The 18,610-nt window shown below is 46.2% G+C and overlaps 1 protein-coding gene across 7 annotated transcripts in view; it reads left to right on the plus strand.

The window, feature by feature from the left end:
- LOC137522629 (cytotoxic and regulatory T-cell molecule-like) overlaps window positions 1–18,610 on the plus strand; it is a 147,072-nt gene that overhangs the window by 38,369 nt on the left and 90,093 nt on the right. For 4 of the 7 annotated variants that reach the window (XM_068242705.1, XM_068242706.1, XM_068242707.1 and 1 more), the window contains 2 exons: window positions 12,681–12,821; window positions 17,259–17,420. The exons of 1 other annotated variant lie outside the window; for it this stretch is intronic. In XM_068242705.1, coding sequence (XP_068098806.1) covers window positions 12,681–12,821; window positions 17,259–17,420 — 303 coding nt within the window. The remainder of the gene's footprint in view (window positions 1–12,680; window positions 12,822–17,258; window positions 17,421–18,610) is intronic. 2 more of the 7 variants (XM_068242709.1, XM_068242708.1) reach the window with 2 other exon arrangements.

Below are 18,610 nucleotides of genomic sequence, written 5' to 3' on the forward strand. Positions count from 1 at the left end.
TACACTAAAGGGGGATCTGTCTGTGTATGCTAAAGGGGGGAGCGATCTGCCTATATACACTAAAGTGTGTGTGTGTGTGTGTGTGGGGGGGGGGGTTCTCCTGAGTTTTCTCCTAGGTGATATTTTTACAACTTGTCATAAAATGCATTTTAAACCACCAGCAAGCAAGAAATAACTATCATTTTGTTAGCACTTTTCACCAACTTTTAGGTAATTTTTCAATTGTAAAATGCTGAAAAGTTACAGTATTTTAAAGCGAATGTGAAAATTATCTACTAGGAGATATCTCGGGAGAATAGATGAATTGCATATGGACCTGTGTGTGTGTGTTTGCGCGTGTGTGAAAAAGATGAAGGGGGGGGGGGGTACCAAAATCTGGTTTCACTCAGGGCGCTGTGAAACCTAAGGCCAGCCCTGCAGGGGTGACAGTGATAAACACCTATATTACCTGAAGAAGAACCTTATTAAACAAGGATATAATCCCCAATGGCCGACGTTCAAATCAAGAAGGCTAACATCATCCCTAGGACTCAACTACTGAAATACAAGCAAGACCAGGAAGAGAGTTGTGTCCCACTGGTAGTAACCTACAACCCACACCTGGAAATCTTAAGAAAGGTTGCAAAATAATTCCATGCTATTTTACACAAGGATCAGAGACTTAGAAAGATATTCCCTGAACCTCCCCTCCTGGCATATCCCCAGCCACCCAATGTTAAACAGATGATTGACAGGAGTGCCTTGACTAGGCCAGAACAGAATGGAACATTCTCCTGCCGACAGAAAAGATGTGGGACCTGCAAACACATCCATTCCACCAACAGTATACCAATACCAGGTAAACAACAGGAATACAAAGTACAAGGCACCTTTTCCTGTGAATCTTCTAATGTGGTATATAAGATCATGTGTGCTAAATGCCCCAAAGGAATTTATGTGGGAGAAACAAGACGAACCCTACATGAGCATATGAACCATCACAGGTTCACCATTAGCAGGAAAAAAAACAAAAAATGAATATGCTGATCTCCCGTTGCCCATACACGTCTGCTTACATGGCCACAGTTTAAGCGATCTTCTCATCACTGTATTAATGGTGGCTTCAAATCTCACAAGGACAGACTAATAAGAGAGACAAAGTTTATACATTGGTTCAAAACTGTAGATGAAGGTTTAAATAAGTATTACAATTTCTTGTGCAGATATGATGGGTTTTAAATCCCACTATCCTTTTATTTTTTTTTTATTTTTTTGTGCCATAATTCCTTTTTAATTCTTGTGCGGGTAAAAAGGTTTTTTAAATCCTACAATTTGCTTTAGCCTATAACAAAGTTGTATCTAGCCTCACCTAGCTATGTTTGAATGAGTTACAATGTCTCCTCATCACACTATATCTGTGGAATGTGATGTTCAAGCAGACCAGTGGTCTTATCTTTTTGTCATAAATTACCTAGCATCTCTGGGGAACTCTCTTGATGTTGCAATTAGGCACCCAATGACATTTATTGCAGTACAATGTATCTCCGTTTCAATGTCCAGTGTATATAAGCTGTGTTCTAAAGTTTATCAGTATACAGGAATCAGTCTGATGAAGGCTTCATTGCCGAAAGCTCACTGCTTTTCCTCTAAGTTAGCCAATAAATGGTATCATCCTGATTCAAAACATCTTGCTTCTAAAAACTAAAAAAGGGCCATTCTTCTCCAGGAGGGTTATGTATTGGAAAACTGGTTGAGAGGTGCCCAAAGTAGTGTAGTGACAGTATAAATACCACATTTGATATATTGTTTGAGGTCTCTTACCGTCTTACCGTTCCTGTTTCATATCTGCTGTTGTGTGTGCACTGTCGCGGGGTGGCGACTAGGTTGGCGCACACACATACAACCTGTCCCTTTGCTCGTTCTCATTCGCAATCGCCTCTCTTGCGATTGCGTTCTGCGCTTCGTACAAATTCCTGTCTGGCATTTGTGGAGGTACAGAGGATTGGTTCCTCTTGTAATGATAGCGTACCTGAGGTACAGGAGACCAGTTAGCTGAGGGCAGCAACCCTTGCGGCTCACCGACTGGGGCCCCTGGAGATGAAACAGGGGAGTCCAGTAAGCAAGGGGCAGGAGCGCTTGTGAAGCCAGTGAGAAGTCCTGTTTGGAAACACAGCACTCCCGCAGGCTGAGTCTGATACTGCAATGACTCAGCAACCAGGTAGGCTTGGACGTAGTCACCAGGCTGGAGAAGGCGTAGAACTTGAAACAGGCAGAGGTCAGCAACAGATCGGGTATTCGTACTAGCCGGGGTCTGGCAACAAATCGGGTCCTCAGGCAAGCAGTGGTCGGCAACAAATCGGGTAGTCGTACAAGGCAGAAGTCGGCAGGTAATCGGGTAGTCAGGCAGGCCAGGGTCAACATCCAAGAGATCAGGTACGGGCAGAGCAAGGCTCACTCACGGGAGTGTAACACACACACAAGCTGCAATACTACAGCACCCGAGTGTTGCACTCTCCAGACTTATATAGTCCGTTTTGGCGCGCACGGCGTAACGCGTCACGCGCATGCGCACGCGCACACACGCGCATCACACGCGCACCCGCAGACGCGCACAACCGACCGCGCATGCGCACGCACGCGCGCACACGCAGACGCGCACAAACAACATTATGCATAAAACAGAACATCCCTCATGCGCGCGCGTGCACAGCATCAACCGTCAACGTTTTACAACGCCAACGTCCACGCCGCGCAACGCGCATGGGCAAGCACCGACAGTCCACCACGCCGGGAAGACCGCCGAGACCCACCAGGACGACTGCCAGCATCCGTGTGTGCAAGCCGCCTCGTCTGGACAGGTAACTGACCGTGACAATGCCCCTCCCCAAGGGGCAGCCTCTGGATGCCAACTGGAACTGGTTTATCTGGATATTTCTCATGGAAGTCCTTAATTAGCCGGGAAGACCGCAGAGACCCACCAGGACGACTGCCAGCATCCGTGTGTGCAAGCCGCCTCGTCTGGACAGGTAACTGACCGTGACAATGCCCCTCCCCAAGGGGCAGCCTCCGGATGCCAACTGGAACTGGTTTATCTGGATATTTCTCATGGAAGTCCTTAATTAGCCGGGAAGACCGCCGAGACCCACCAGGACGACTGTCAGCATCCGTGTGTGCAAGCCGCCTCGTCTGGACAGGTAACTGACCGTGACACCTCTGCACTCCCCAGCGCCATCTGCCGACAGGAATTTTCCCTCTACGGGTGCGTAGCACCTTTTGCTGGGTGCCTGCAAATATACGCTTGTGGAGGATTTCCGCCGTATCAGCGCACGTGTTATGCGCTGATCACGGAGAAAGTTCCACAATCGTTACAGTATGAACAGCCCAACCCAAAACCCCAGTGTAGACGGAAATTCCGATTTGTACGATTTTGTCGAGTTTGGGTCCTGTGTCTTTAAGAGCTTTAAAAGGCTTAATTCAGAGACCAAGGCGGAATTTCTTTCTGAATGTGTGAGGTTTTGCCTGAATCCCACCTTTCAGATTTCTGATCCGTCGGCTCTTCTGTTTGCCTATGTGCTCTTAAAAGACGATTTGTTCACCTGGACGTATGATCTGGTTAAAATCAATTCTTGAAATGGTAATCTGTATCAGTTGCTTGCAGTGATATTCTCTCACTGGTTTAAACTGCCTGGCTTACCACCTGATTGAGTGTGTAGCTGCTGATAAGTCAGCTGATCTTTCCCTTCCATGCAAAACTTTTCAGTATGACAATCAGTTCAATGTGTCTGTTGCCACTTCAGGTTTTAAACAGCAGACATGCAAAGTGGCTAAAAAGAGAAAAACTAAAAAACGCAAGCATCGGAATAAAACACTCCCTATTGATGTTTGTAATGATGTTGTTCCGTCTCCGGCTTTTTTGCCCCAATCCAAAGCTCATGTGGATCCTGCTATAGGTAGGATCGCACACTATATTAAAGCAGTTAAAAAATCTGTTCTTGTTCCTGAACTCCACCCCTATGGAGATTATTTGGATACTGGCCTGTTTGAACCCCCATTTGCTTCCTGGGATATTGGGGCCTTGCTGGAAGAATTCAATTTTGATTGGAAAGCCTTTTGCGATTTTTACATCGCAAAAAGCGAAGATGTCTTGAATGCTTGTCTCGATTCTATGTACCTTCTGATTGATTCCGATGAATGTGACAAGGATGATGTGGATCTGGTGATCTATGTATGGCAAACGATTTTGGATGAGTTGCACACACACCAACCAATTGATTCCAATAAAGAGACATCGTTGTCGGATGATTGTTCCTGCCTTTCTGGGGTAAAGCATGTGAGTCTTGACTTTGTGCAATCTGAAATTAATGAGTGTGCTGCTGTGGTTGATTCCTGTGTGAATCCTGAAGGATTCGCTCCTGACAGTGTGCAGTTTGAATCTGTGCGATCTGATGCCTGTTTCTCGGATGTTCCTGCAGATTGTGATCGGCATGAGTCTGCCGGTTTCCTCAAGGATGTGTGGGATCCTTTGTCATTTAGAAACAGATCTTTGAGATCTTCCGTCTGTGACCCTGCTATGGGGAAAATTTCTCGACTATGCAGCGTCAAAAGTAAAATTATTATGCCTAATAAAGTTTATCCTGTTGTTGTCGCCATAGTTCGACTGCTACGCAGAATTCTGGATGCAGCGAGATTAAAGTTAGGGAGTCAGCGTGTGTTCCAGTAAATATACCTGTACATTCCCCTCATGATGATGAGATCCAGTCTCAGGTTATGGTGGAACCATTCCTGGGACATCTGCCCTGTCCACAAAATAAAGTTCCAGTTTTGCCCTGTAACATGGATAGTACAGAATCCTTCTTAGAAAACTTGAAAAGAGATGTTCCTGAGGTCTTGTTTGATGTTCTGGAGGTCTCCGAGTTCCTCCCAAAGAGTGCAGAACTTGTAGGAGATGTCTCCTGCCCCCCAAGTCCTTCTGAGGTGTTGCCCTCTTCCGTAGGCATTGCTGCCTTGCTGGCTACCTTTTCAGCTCTGGGGGAGCTTCAGTCATGTGTAGTCAATGATGATATTACAGTCACAGAAATTTCCGAATTTGAATCCGAGTCTTCTTTTGAAAGTCCAGTGCTTGAGACCATTGCTCGTGATGATTCTCTGCCCGGTCCTGGTTTTGGTTTCCTCGTGTCGGACTCTGAGGTTGGCAGTTCCCCAACATGTCCTGAGGTTTCTCCTGTGCTGGTGTACCCCAATGTGCTCTGTGACCCAGAAAGCCCAAGTGTGCCTCGGTTACCAGCATACTCAGATGCTTCCTCGGTGGAGACATGTTCTGATTTAGCCTGCCTGCTTGCATGCCCAGAAGTGGTCCCTGAAAGTCTTGATCTTGATGGGTGTCCTCGTAATTCTGAATCCGGAATTGTCATTGGTTCCATGGGGGTTCTTGGTAATTCTCCATGTGAGCCTGGTGATTGTTCTGCCCTCTTGGGATCTCTGTGGAGCTTCAAAAGGTTCTGGGAGATTCCGGGAGAAATTTTGCTTGGTCCCCTGGATAAGATCAACGGTGGCTTTTGTGTTGTAAGGGACACTTCAAACAGGTATTGTGGCAGGTTTGGTATTTTCGGACGCTCCTTGGAAGGTGGTGGGTATTGTCTGGAGGGTGTCGATGGCTTTTTCTCTGGTATCCACAGTCCTGATGGGTGTTACGCTGAGACTTGTAGTGCTGATGGGCATGTTTCGGTGCCTTCTGTTTCGGATGAGGTCGGTTTCGGGTGGACTGACTCTGGAATTGGACCTTGTCGGGCTGTCCTGACCTTCATGAGTCTTCAGTTTGAGTCTGTTGCTAATAGCAGTTTTGAGGGTTGTTCTGAAATTCGACCCTGGAGGGGGGGGGGGGGGGTACTGTGATGATTTGCTCAGCTGCCTGTGCAGGCAGGCAGCCTTTTGACCATTGTGTAGGTTTGCATGCTGCAGGACTCTGGAAAGAAGAGCTTCTGTCAGTTTTGCAGCTTGTGCTTGCTGAGGAATTTGCATACGTTGTCATGCAAATTGCCTGGCCACATTCATTGGAGGCGTGTACTATAAGTACTATGTGTGTCCCACAATGCTTTGCTGTTCATAAGGATTTTTTCCTGTGTAACACTCCTGCCGGGAGTGTCAGCCATGCTCTTTGTTTGAAGATCAGCTTAGAGTAATTCCTGAATCTGCGCTAGACAGGTTTTCCCTAGTGCAGTTAGGATTGTTTATCTGTTTGTTTGTTCTTTTGCCATTGTCCTGTCCCAACGGTGGTCGACAGGAAATGGTTCTGATCTCTGTTCTTGGAGTATAGCTGGTGCAGCGGTTGCTACCAGCTATCTCTTCTGTTCTGTCTCCTGGGATCGCGTTAGCCACTTTTCGCTAGCGCTGGGGATCCTTCTGTTCTGTCTCCTGGGATCGCGCTAGCCACTTTTCGCTAGCGCTGGGGATCCTTCTGTTCTGTCTCCTGGGATCGCACTAGCCACTTTTCGCTAGTGCTGTGGATCCTTCGGTTCTGCTACTCTGTACCTGGATCGCGCTAGCCACTTTTCGCTAGTGCTGTGGATCCTATCTTTCGCTTGTCCCTGTTTTCGTGTGTCTGTCTTGTCTGCTACGACCGCTTGCTGGAGGCTCGGTGAGGTAACTGTTAAGCAAGCGTTCGCGTCCTCTGTTTCATGTTTGTCTGTCGATGGTTAGTTAGGCGTGCTTGTCTCTATTGTGCTTATCACGTGGAGACCGCGCATAACCGCGTGCACTGTTGCGAATGAGTGCGGTGTTCGCGGTTAGCTAGTGTTTGTTATTTTCCGCATCTTCTCATTGTATTATTTGCTGTGCCTTTGCTACCCTCGTATTCTATTCTGATCTGCCTTGTGTCACGTCTGGCGATCGCACCTCTCGCGATCGCGTTCCTGTTTCATATCTGCTGTTGTGTGTGCACTGTCGCGGAGTGGCGACTAGGTTGGCGCACACACATACAACCTGTCCCTTTGCTCGTTTTCATTCGCAATCGCCTCTCTTGCGATTGCGTTCTGCGCTTCGTACAAATTCCTGTCTGGCATTTGTGGAGGTACAGAGGATTGGTTCCTCTGCACTCCCCAGCGCCATCTGCCGACAGGAATTTTCCCTCTACGGGTGCGTAGCACCTTTTGCTGGGTGCCTGCAAATATACGCTTGTAGAGGATTTCCGCCGTATCAGCGCACGCGTTATGCGCTGATCACGGAGAAAGTTCCACAATCGTTACACTAACACTAACTTCCTCAATTCAATGCTGCCCTGAGCTCAATAAATTGTGATCTTCTTTTGGCAGTTTTCCTCTTTTTGCCCCACCTCCTCTTAGTCTGAAATGCAGTATGATAATTAGCTCATCAACAGTAGATCTGCTCATAGATCCTACAGCTACCTCTTTCACCCTTTGTTTTTAAAACAGGAGAATGCTTGTTTAATACCTCTCCCTTCCCATTTTGGGAAGACCGTTATATATCACATTATACCAGTAGGTTGCTGATCTCAGATAGTTCTGGGACATGTAGTTTCTCAGCAGCTTGGGAGACATCTTTCTGTGACAGCATTTTCTAACCATAAACTCTCCTTCTGTACAAGAAGATGTGGCTACATTTATTGCACAGCAAACTGGAACAAATAGAGAGCGAAAGCAAAAATAAGAAAAAACAGAAGCAATGGCAGATGGAAAGTACCTCCACAGAACAAACAAACTGAGGAAATACAACAGAAACCTCTGCTGTACAAGCAAAGAAACTTTATTTGCTTTGTTGTTGTTGATAAGGACAAGAAGGGCTAGGACAATTATGAGGATTTATTGTAATTGGGGCCTTTGTTGCAGAGACTTTCCCTCACTTGCTGTCACACTGACAGGTGTTAGGACAGGAAATGTGATCTTTTTCCTAGTATATTTGTGCATTCTGTGCAGATTACCAGTGTATTGTTGCCAGGCCCTAACCCTCCCCCATGCTATTCCAAACTAAGAAAAACAAAATGTTAATGACATTTCATTGAAACACTCCAAAATTGTTAAGAGTGTGTTTACACTATCATACCTCCCAACTTTTTGAGATGAGAAACCGGGACATAAGCCACACCCCCTGACACACACCCAAACCACACCCCCTGACACACCCCTAGTCAAAAAAATATATATACACAATTGCAGATATATATATATATATATATATATATATATATATATATATATGCAATTGTCATTAAAAAATGGTGGGGAGAAGGTTGAGGGTGCCCATGGGTTTCTGTGTCTATGCCCCCCTGATGTGTCTGTCTGTCCCCCTCTCTGCACGCCCCCCTGATGTGTCTGTTCCCCCCCTCTCTGAACGCCCCCCTGATGTGTCTGTCCCCCCCCCTCTCTGAACGCCCCCCTGAAGTGTCTATGTCCCCTCTCCTCCCTCCCTGTAGGCAGAGTGAGCGCAGCGGAGCAGCCAGCCGAGTCCTCTTACCGCTGATCCACTCGTACTGGCATCAGACCTCCATGTGCTTCCTGTGACGTCATAGTAAACAGGAAGCACATGAAGGTCTGATGCCAGTACGAGTGGATCAGCAGTAAGTAAGAGGACTCGACTGGCTGCTCCGCTGCGCTCACTCTGCTAACAAGGAGGGGGGGACAGACACATCAGGGGGGTATTCAGAGAGAGGGAGGGAGGAAGTAATGAAGCCGTGCTCCCGCATCCCTCATTACCGCGGCTGGAGCCTCGATCATTCTTTCTTCCTCCATTCTCTGCCCAGCCGTCGGGATTCAAGAGGGGGGGCCCGGGATAGCGGGAGGGCCCCCCCAAATCATGAGAATCCCGACGAAAACGGGACGGTTGGGGGGTATGCACTATGCACATTTTGTTGTGTTATAATATAAGTTATAATCATACTGCAATGCACTGCAATGGTTCCAGTGCATTGGGATCCATCATAATAATGAAAGTCGAGCTTAGCACTGCTGGTCAATGCGCACGTTACTCCCATGATACAAATTAAGGGTGATGAGGAAATGTGTTGCAATGTGTCGGTTACCAGAAGCCACTAATTTTGAAATGCCACATTTTTTCTTTTTTCAAGTCTTTATGGCCAACCACTGTGCATACAGTTCTCAGTATTACCCCTTTCTTTGTCCTTATGCTAAATAGCTTGAACAGCACATCTTGAAACCCCAGTCTGCTGAAGTGAAGAACTACCTTGGCCCACATGCAATTCACTTTTTCTCCTAAGTTTTCTCCTAGGTGATCATTTTTCCATCTTCTCTAAAATATAACTGTTCAGCATTTCAAAAAAGTACCAAAAGTAGTAGAAAAAGTACTATCAAATTAATTTTGTGTATTTTCTTGCTTCATGTGCGTTTATTATTTATTGTATTTATAAATTGCCAACATATTACGCAGCGCTGGACATTAGTTTAGGTTACAGACAATATTTAGGGTGACATACAGCAATACGACAATACAGGAAAGCAAGAAAAACCAAATCATGCAGCACATATGAGTACAAGGTAATGCTTAGTCAGTCACTGGATGGGAGCATGGAGATTAGGCAAGTTGAGTTCACTCAAATGCATAGCATGGGTTCACAGTAATGGAGGTGCATGATCAGGTAGGACACAAAAGGAGGAGGACCCTGCCCGAAGGCCTACAATCTAGAGGGAGAGGTAGGGACACGAAAGGTAGGGACCAAAGTTCAGCTGCGGGTTTAGAGCACTTGTGAGGGGTGGTAGGCCAGAGAAAAAAGCTGAGTTTTGAGGGCCTTCTTGAAGATGTTGACGGAGGGCTGCCCTAATGGGTGGAGGTAGGAAGTTCCATAGTGTTGGTGCAGCTCTTGAGAAGTCCTGGAGGCGTGCATGGGACTGGGTGATGTGGGGGGTGGTCAGGTGAAGTTCATTGGAGGAGCGGAGTGAGCGGCTAGGTGTGTATCTTTGAGTGAGATCGGAATTGTAGGTTGGACAGGTTTTATGGACAGATTTGTAAGTCAGGCACAGTATCTTGAATCTGATTCTGGACTGGATAGGAAGCAAGTGGAGGGATTCACAGAGGGGAGCCGCCATAGTGGAGCAATGGGAGGAGTGGATAATTCTGGCTGTCGCATTCATGATGGACTGCAGCGGGGCAATTCGAGTCATAGGGAGACCAGACAGAAGGGTATTGCAGTCGTCAAGGCAGGAAATTAAGAGGGCATGGATGAGGAGTTTGGTGGTGGCAGAGGTCAGCAAAGGGCGGATCTTGCAGATGTTACGGAGGTGGAAGTTACAGGACTTTGTGAGGTTTTGGATGTGGGGAGTGAAGGAAAGTGCGGAGTCCAGGGTGACACCCAGACAGCGGGCTTGAGAGGTAGGGCGAATGGTAGTGTGGTTAAAAGTGATATGCACATCTGGGAAGTTTAGCCATGGACGGGGTGGGAAGCTCATAAATTCCGTTTTGTCTAGATTTAGTTTCAGGAACCTAGCGGACATCCAGGAGGAGATGGCTGATAGGCAGGAGGAGACCTTGTCCATGGTAGTGGTGGATATATCAGGGGTGTGGAGGTAGATCTGGCAGTCATCTGCATACAGATGATAGTTAAAACCCATGGAGGAGATAACCTTGCCAATGGAGGATGTGTATAGGGAGAACAGTAGGGGGCCAAGGACCGAGCCTTGGGGGACTCCCACTGAGAGGTGGTTAGGGGTGGATGAGGACTCATTGAAGGAGGTCATGAAGGAGCAGTTGGAGAGGTAGGATGAAAGCCAGGTCAGGGCAAGGTCATGAATGCCCATGGACTAGAGGGACTGGAGGAGTAGGGGATGGTCTACTGTGTCAAAAGCTGCTGAAAGGTCAAGGAGGAGAAGAATGGAGTATTTACCTTCAGCTTTAGCTAAAGCAAGGTCATTGACCACCTTGATGAGACCTGTGTCGGTTGAGTGGGCAGGCCGAAATCCAGATTGCAGTGGGTCTAGCAGTGAGTTGGCATTGAGGTACTGGGCCAGGCATTTGTGAACCAGACGCTCAAGGAGTTTTGAGGCAAATGGGAGGAGGGAGATAGGGCGGTAGTTGGAGGGCAGTGAGGGATCGAGGGAGGGTTTCTTGAGCAGGGGTAGTTAAAGTGACCTGCTTGAAGTCTGAGGAGGGGAAGGTGCCTGTGGATAGGGAGAGGTTAAACAGGGTAGTGAGGACTGGGGCCAAATCCATGAAGTGAGGCTGGAGTAAATCAGAAGGGATGGGGGGGGGGGGGGGGGGGGTAGTGGTATGGGAAATCTGCAGAAGGTGGTTGACTTCCTCAATGGTAGTAGGAGTGAAGGAGGTGAGGGGAGGAGAGGGTGGAGGAGGGTTTAAAGGAAGGATATGGTGGTGGAGGGTTCAAGGAGCATTTTATTGACAAGGTGTGAACATTTCAACTAGGAAAAAACTAAGGAGAAAAAGTGAATTGCATATGTGGTGTCTTGTTTCTTGGGTCAGTTTATAAGAGGCTTGTGACATGAAACTGCGGTCCACAACCTTACCTTGGTAGCAGAGTTTGGCTGTTCCTCACTACACAGCTGTTTTTGTTTTAGTTAATCACTGTGAATCGACCCAGATGTGAAAATGATATTAAATGGTTAATCATCATACACTTTACTATAATTCTATGAAATCCATGATTTGCAAGTGCATTTATAAGAACTGATGCTGTGTTGAATGCAAGGGGTAGTTGTAATCTGTAAGAAAAAACGTGGGGGATACATATCTCGGGGGGGGGGGGGGAGCCTCTTAATGAGGCTTCCCCCGCCCTTCTGAGCCTCAGAGATCCAGCGGGTCTGGATGGGGGGAACCTTAATAGGATCCAGAGGCTTCCCCCTTAGTATTCCCCGGGGGGAGGGGGTGTTATTCTTCTTACAGATTTCCTTTAACTTCCTTTACGACCGAGTCACTCTGATGGGCGTGACCACGGTGGCAGTCCCAGGACCGCCTAATGCCACTTGGCGTCAAGTCCTGGGGTGGGGATTTGCAGGAGATCGTGCACGCCGATGCGTGTGCATCTCCGCATGAATGATGGAGCTCCACTCCGCTATCAACGCCCCAGCTAGGAGACGGCGAAACCGCCATCTATTTACTTAGTACAGAGCTGCGATCTAAGGCAGCGCCGTACTGGGGACAGCCGTGTAACACGAAGGCACTGCAGTGATCGGCTGTCATAGGCTGAAGCCTATGACAGCTGATCACGGTGATTATCTGGCGGGGGGAGGAAGGGCTGGGAAATAAATAGTAAAAAAAATAGCTCAATTTATTTATAAAACAATAAAATAAATATTTCTATTAGAAAAAAATAAACACAGGGAAGTGATATCAGACCCCACCAACAGAGAGCTCTGTTGGTGGGGAGAAAAGGGGGGGTCACTTGTGTGCTGTGTTGTGTGGCCCTGCAGTGAGCCCTTAAAGCTGTAGTGGTCTTTTTTTGTAAAAAAAAATGCCTGGTCACTAGGGGGGTTTAAGCCCAGGGCCCTCAAGAAGTTAATACTGAAAACCCTTTGCACATTATTTTAAATTGATAAGAATAAAAAATATAGAATTTATATGTGAAAGCATTCTTGCTTTACAGCATTTTTTCACAACTGTCTAAAATTATACAACAATAACAAGCGATTTACACTATACTGGCTGTGTAGCACTTTCAGACACAGCTTGATGTCGTAGTTTTGATGCTTTAATATCTAAATACCTACAACTTGTCTGTGTTGTAGCTGCTCCTTCCAAGCCTATTATAGATGTCACTCATGTTTCTGGTCGGTATTTCAAGAATGAGATGCTACTAAACTGCTCTACATCTGGTGGCAAACCAAATCCCAAAATCACCTGGCTGCTTGGTCATACTGAGGTCTCTGGTGAGTATGTGAGATGTCTACACTTACAGGCTCAGTTACAGTTAACTGGTCCTCTTCAGGAATTTCAAAGCCACTGTCAGAGCGCTTTCTGTCAATCTTGCTGCTATATTTATTTTCTTTTAAAGGTAAACTTTGGTGGATTAATATGGAGCTGCCTTCCTTCTTATCATATAAACATACAGCTGCCTGGCTGTCATGATGATCTTTTGGTTGCAGTACTTTTTGAGGCATACCTGGAACAAGCATACTCAGAACACCTAATGGTGGACTTAGAACACCTAATGTCTACACTCATTCTGGGTCACTCTGGAATCATTACTCTAGGCAGAGGATCAACACAACAGACAGACAACACTTTTCTTTTCTACAGCAAACCTCAACTCACTTCAGGTGTGATACTTACCTTAGTAGAGGTAAAGCTTTGGATAGCATTGAGCCTTCCTGTTCGGCCTGTCGTTCCAGCGTTTTCCTCTGGAGTAGCTATTATTGAATAGCTCTTTAGAACAACTTGTTTCCCAAAGTAGTTCTGAGGACAAGTGCATTCCCACTGTGCATGCATGGACCAGACTTGCACATGCGCAGCAGTAATGCGCTTGTCCTTGGAACAGCTTGGGGATGCAACTGCGAGTAGTTCCAAAGAGATATTGTGACTCTGGGCGGGTTAAATAGCTACATCAGGGGTCAACGGGCTAAAACGATGGGCCAGACGGAGGAACGGGAACGTTTTATGCTATCCATGGCCAACCCTCTACTTAAAGCGTACCTGGAGGGAAAAATAGTGCCCCTAGTGGGTACTTACCTCAGGAGGGGGAAGCTTCTGGATCCTAATGAGCCTTCCTCATCCTCTTCACTAGAGGGTATCCAACGCTGGCTCCCCCGAAAACCCCTTGTCGCTTCTTGTCAGGAGCCTCTTGCAGGTGCAGTGTCAGCTTCCTCTTGGGATCCAACAGAAATAGCTGAGCCCAATCGGGTTCCTCTACTGTGCAGGTGCGAGCCACCTGCACCTGTGGAATAGAGTGGACCCAATTGGACTTGGCTATTACCTCCGGAGTCCGAGCGGTGAGCAGCTAGTATACCTGCGCACACTTGAGACAAGTACCACTGGATGTTGTTATTTTTTTGGCTACTCTGGGGAAACCAGCACTGGATCAGGGCTGCTAAGGTGGATAGGGAAAGCCTCATTAATTTCCAGAGGCATCACCATCCCGAGGTAAGTATCTGATTTTCAAATTCCACAAAGTTGCGAGTTTACTTTAACCTCCTGGGCGTTACGCACGCCGGAGGGTTTGCAGCCGACAGTCCCCCATTATAATTTTAAGTGATCGTGTAGTTGTAATATCTTCAGCTAGCACTAGGCTAGCTAGCAATGGTGGCCGGCATCCCCCTGATTACTTCTGATCCCCCCGATCGCCGCTAAATACATTACCCCCTCTGGATCCAGCGATCGGCACAGTCTCCCCGGACAGCTCCGCTCTTCTCTATGGGGAGGATCGAACATGACGTCATGACGTCGGCGACGTCATGACGTCATGCGCAGACCCGATCCTCCCAATAGAGAGGACCGAAGATGTGCAGGGCGGCTGCGCCATCGCTGGATCCATTAGGGGTAATGTATTTAGCGGCGATTGGGGGGATCAGAAGTAATCAGGGGATACCGGCCACCATTGCTAGCTAGCCTAGTGCTAGCTGAAGATATTACAACTACACGATCACTTAAAATTATAATGGGGGACTCCTGGGGACAGCCGGCGGTATGCCCGACACAGTGTCGGGCATACTGCTAAGGAGGTTAAAGCGGACCCAAACCAAACATTTTTTTAATTAAAAATATTTAGTTGCACCACTCTGACACATACAAAGACAAATAAACACTCCTTCAAACCTATGATCATTTCAGTGCATGCTTTGCACCCTTCTCTTTTCATAGCTAGGGTTATACTGGGGGCAGCCATTACCAATTCCTCCATTGCCGGACACCATCTACTCCACCAGTTTGCCGGAAAAATGCTGGCAATTTGAAAGGAAGGGAGGGATTCCTCCAATAAATGTAAAATATTTTATATTTGTCATGCATCTGAAAAAAGGCTGCTATTATTATAATTTAGAAAATAGATTTTATTTCTGAAATCTTGTATTTTTAATTTGGGTCCACTTTAAGTAAATATCAAACCTGAAGTGAGTTTCCTCACTTCACGTTTGCTTTAAATAAGGTAATCAATGACTCCTTACATATTTCTTTTACTTCAGTTTTTTGGTTATTATATCAAATCAATTTGAATTTAGAGAGATATTTTAAAACCACAGAAAATGTCACCGTTTGTTGTGAAATGTCATCATGTCCTGCGGAAACCTGTTGAAAATTCCATGTATAACGTGTAACGTAAACTGCAAAGTTTCCTTGAAAGAAGAGGAAGTAACTGGTGTGTCCACAAGCAGTCCTGTGTAGGGAAAACACAGAGTTATGGCTTCGGTCTTCAGAACAGGAATTAATACAACACAACTTTTAAAATTACACCAGAAAAAAAAATGTTTTTACATGCTTCCAGTCAGTAGTAATTTTATTTTATCTTCAGACAGTCAAACTAAAAATTATGGTTTGGTAGAGTAAAATGAGGTACAATTCAAGTAAAGTTTAAGGTATATTTATAATTTCACAAACAAACCTTTTTTTTCACTCAGCCATAATTACAAGGCATATGTGTACACGACAGAAAATAGAAGAGAAGTGAATCTAGATGGGTGCTCCTCTGATCTGTTCCATTTAGAGAGTATTCAATCAGGAACTGGAGTCGGCACATGGCAGGCTATTGGTACACTGCTTTGGGAATAGCATAAATTAATGAAAGCAAATAATAATCGTAATCTATTGAGTTTTAACATGACTAAGATGTTAGCTGCAGCTTGCCTTTTCTACAAGACTTGGTTGTAGACTTTAAAACTTTAGCATCCAAAGCAGGGCCGGGCCGAGGCATAGGCTGGAGAGGCTCCAGCCTCAGGGCGCAGTGTAGGAGGGGGCGCACAATTCATTCAGCTGTCATTCCTAATCGTGTATGAAGCAGAAAGAAATAAGAAAAGGGGATACATAGCAGTGACTGCATGCCAGATAACTAGATATTAAGGTGTTGGGGAGGTTGTAGGCCCTGTGGCCCTCTTAGTCTAACAGCAATCAGTGAGTGACAGCTGGGGTGGGAGGGGTGGAGGGGCGCACTTTGGTGTCTCAGCCTTGGGTGCTGGAGGACCTTGTCCCTGCTCTGATCCAAAGACACTCAGGGGTGTCACCTAATGGATGAGTGGTTCAAGTGTTTATTCCAGCATTCATCCACGGTATCTGGCTTTCTGGCAGTTGAAATGTTTGAGTTTCATATCTGTGGGAAATATAGAGGGACGTGTTAAGGTTTCAGCTCCACAGATCACCCCTTTATGATTACCATATTTATTATGAAGCAATCTGTTTACAGTGACTTTGACCACCTACCATTATTACTCTAAAGTGTTGACCTGTAAATCCACTAAACTAAATGAAGCATTGGATTGCATGTGAGCCTCAACTGTCTTCTACTGAGATTGGGGTTCGCTACTTTTTAAAAGCCAATCTATGCCAAACACAGTGTCTGAAAAAAGCACCTAATTCTCCACTCTACTTGACTGAAGTTAGAGTTCTTCAGTTGTAAAGTAGCAAAAGCTATATAGCCATCCATGAGATGGCATACAGACTTTTTGCCACTTTATAAATCCAGCAATTGGGCAGAACTGGATCTTCCGATCGCAAAGCATCAGTTGTGCAGAATGGCAATGCCTTATAAAACTGTTGGTTATTTAAAGAGAAACTCCGACCAAGAATTGAACTTTATCCCAATCAGTAGCTGATACCCCCTTTTCCATGAGAAATCTATTCCTTTTCACAAACAGACCATCAGGGGGCGCTGTATGACTGATATTGTGGTGAAACTCCTCCCACAAGAAGCTCTGAGTACCAAGGTACTTCTGGCAGTTTCCTGTCTGTGAACCCTGTTACATTGTGGGAAATAGCTGTTTACAGCTGTTTCCAACTGCCAAAACAGCAAGCAGCAGCTACATCACTTGCCAGCAGTAAAAATGTCACCATGTAATAAATGTCAGAATATAAATCAGGGATTTAAAATATTTTACAATGGGCAAACACTGACTAAATCATTTATACATAATTATTGTAAAAATGAAGCACTTTTTCTATTACAATATTTTCACTGGAGTTCCTCTTTAAGCTACTTACCACTTTTATAAATATGTTGATTGCAAATCTCCAGAAAAGTGCAGTTATTTCTGTAGATTTAATGTCACTTCTTGGCGATCTGCAGATCCTCACCATTATAAATAGGCCACTTAGTGCGCACTTGACTTCTCTTATTATAAGTTACGTTGTGTGCCCACTTTATGAACATCTCTTGTGTTTTGCAGGTAATAATAAAGTGACATTTGAAGGGACTGGTAAAAAAAGCACACTGAGCAGCACTCTCCGGGTCAAGTCTTTTACCTGCAGGTCAACAGTCAGTTGTATTGTGAGACATAGAAGTCTGTCTAGTGGAAACTATTCCACCACATTCCATTTCAGCAGCTTATGTGAGTGTTACATGAACAGAAATCATCACCAAAGGCAGAATTACATGATTATTATTATTATAGATTACATAACCAATCTACCTTTCATGCTCTGCACCATAGCACCAAATTTTCGAATCAGCTGATTTTTGGGCGCGCGGATCTGAGAGCCAAACGCCGAAACTGGGCAACGTCATAGCAGCAGTGCTATGATGCGCACCCCGCGTAGCGGTAATTTGGGGCTCTGGTGGCTGCCAGTCCCCAAATTACATCTTCCTCCGAGTTGTGACAACTCGGAGAGGGAATAGTATTTAACGCTACCTCGGAGTTTAGCGGCAGCAGGGAGAGCCGTCATTCAGCTCTCCCCGCACCGAACTGAGTGGTGCCGATATGACATGCAACCCCAAATTCTGGTGGCAATAATTGTTCTAGCGCTCATCCTATGCACCATATTATCCAACATCCATGGTTTCTGTTGGGCCTATGACCAGGGCCGGTTTAAGCCACATGGGGGCCCCGGGGCAAAAGTAACTTGGGGGCCCCCTACCCCACCCCCCTCCAAGCAAAGTCAGCCCCTGAGCCGGCTGCTGCCCCTCGTAATCTTCCATTGACTGCTCCCATGACCCCGGCACATTGTGTAGCTCAGCTGCCTTGTAATAACTCGCTTGTCCCAGCTGCTCCACCCTGTGCTTCGTCTTCAGCCCCGCTGCCTGCCTCTTCTCCATTTGGCATGTCTTATGTGTAAATATAACATGTGCCAGGCAGTGTTGCCATCTCATCTGTTTACATACTAGAGATGGCCCGAACGGTTCGCCAGCGAACGGTTCCCGGCACACTTCCGTGGTTCGCGTTTGCAGAGAATCGCAAACTTTTCCGGAAATTCGATTAGTAATGCATCATTAGGGTCAACTTTGACCCTCTACATTGCAGTCAGCAGGCACATTGTAGCCAATCAGGCTACACTCCCTCCTGGAGGCCCTCCCCCCCTCTAAAAGGCAGGCAGCGTCAGCCTTTTCACTCACTCGTGTGCCTGCAGTAATTAGAGAAGGGAGAGCTGCTGCAGACTCTCATAGGGCAAGCTTAGTTAGGCTCTTGTAGGTTAAAAAAGCACCCCTCAACAGCTCTTTTGAGAGCTAATCTTGTTCTTGTGATCTATTTTTTTTTTTTTTGGCCCACTTGCATTATATACAGCCCTGTCAGTCAGTTGCAGC

Source organism: Hyperolius riggenbachi, chromosome 6 (genome assembly GCF_040937935.1).
Source record: "Hyperolius riggenbachi isolate aHypRig1 chromosome 6, aHypRig1.pri, whole genome shotgun sequence".
NCBI lineage: Eukaryota > Metazoa > Chordata > Amphibia > Anura > Hyperoliidae > Hyperolius > Hyperolius riggenbachi.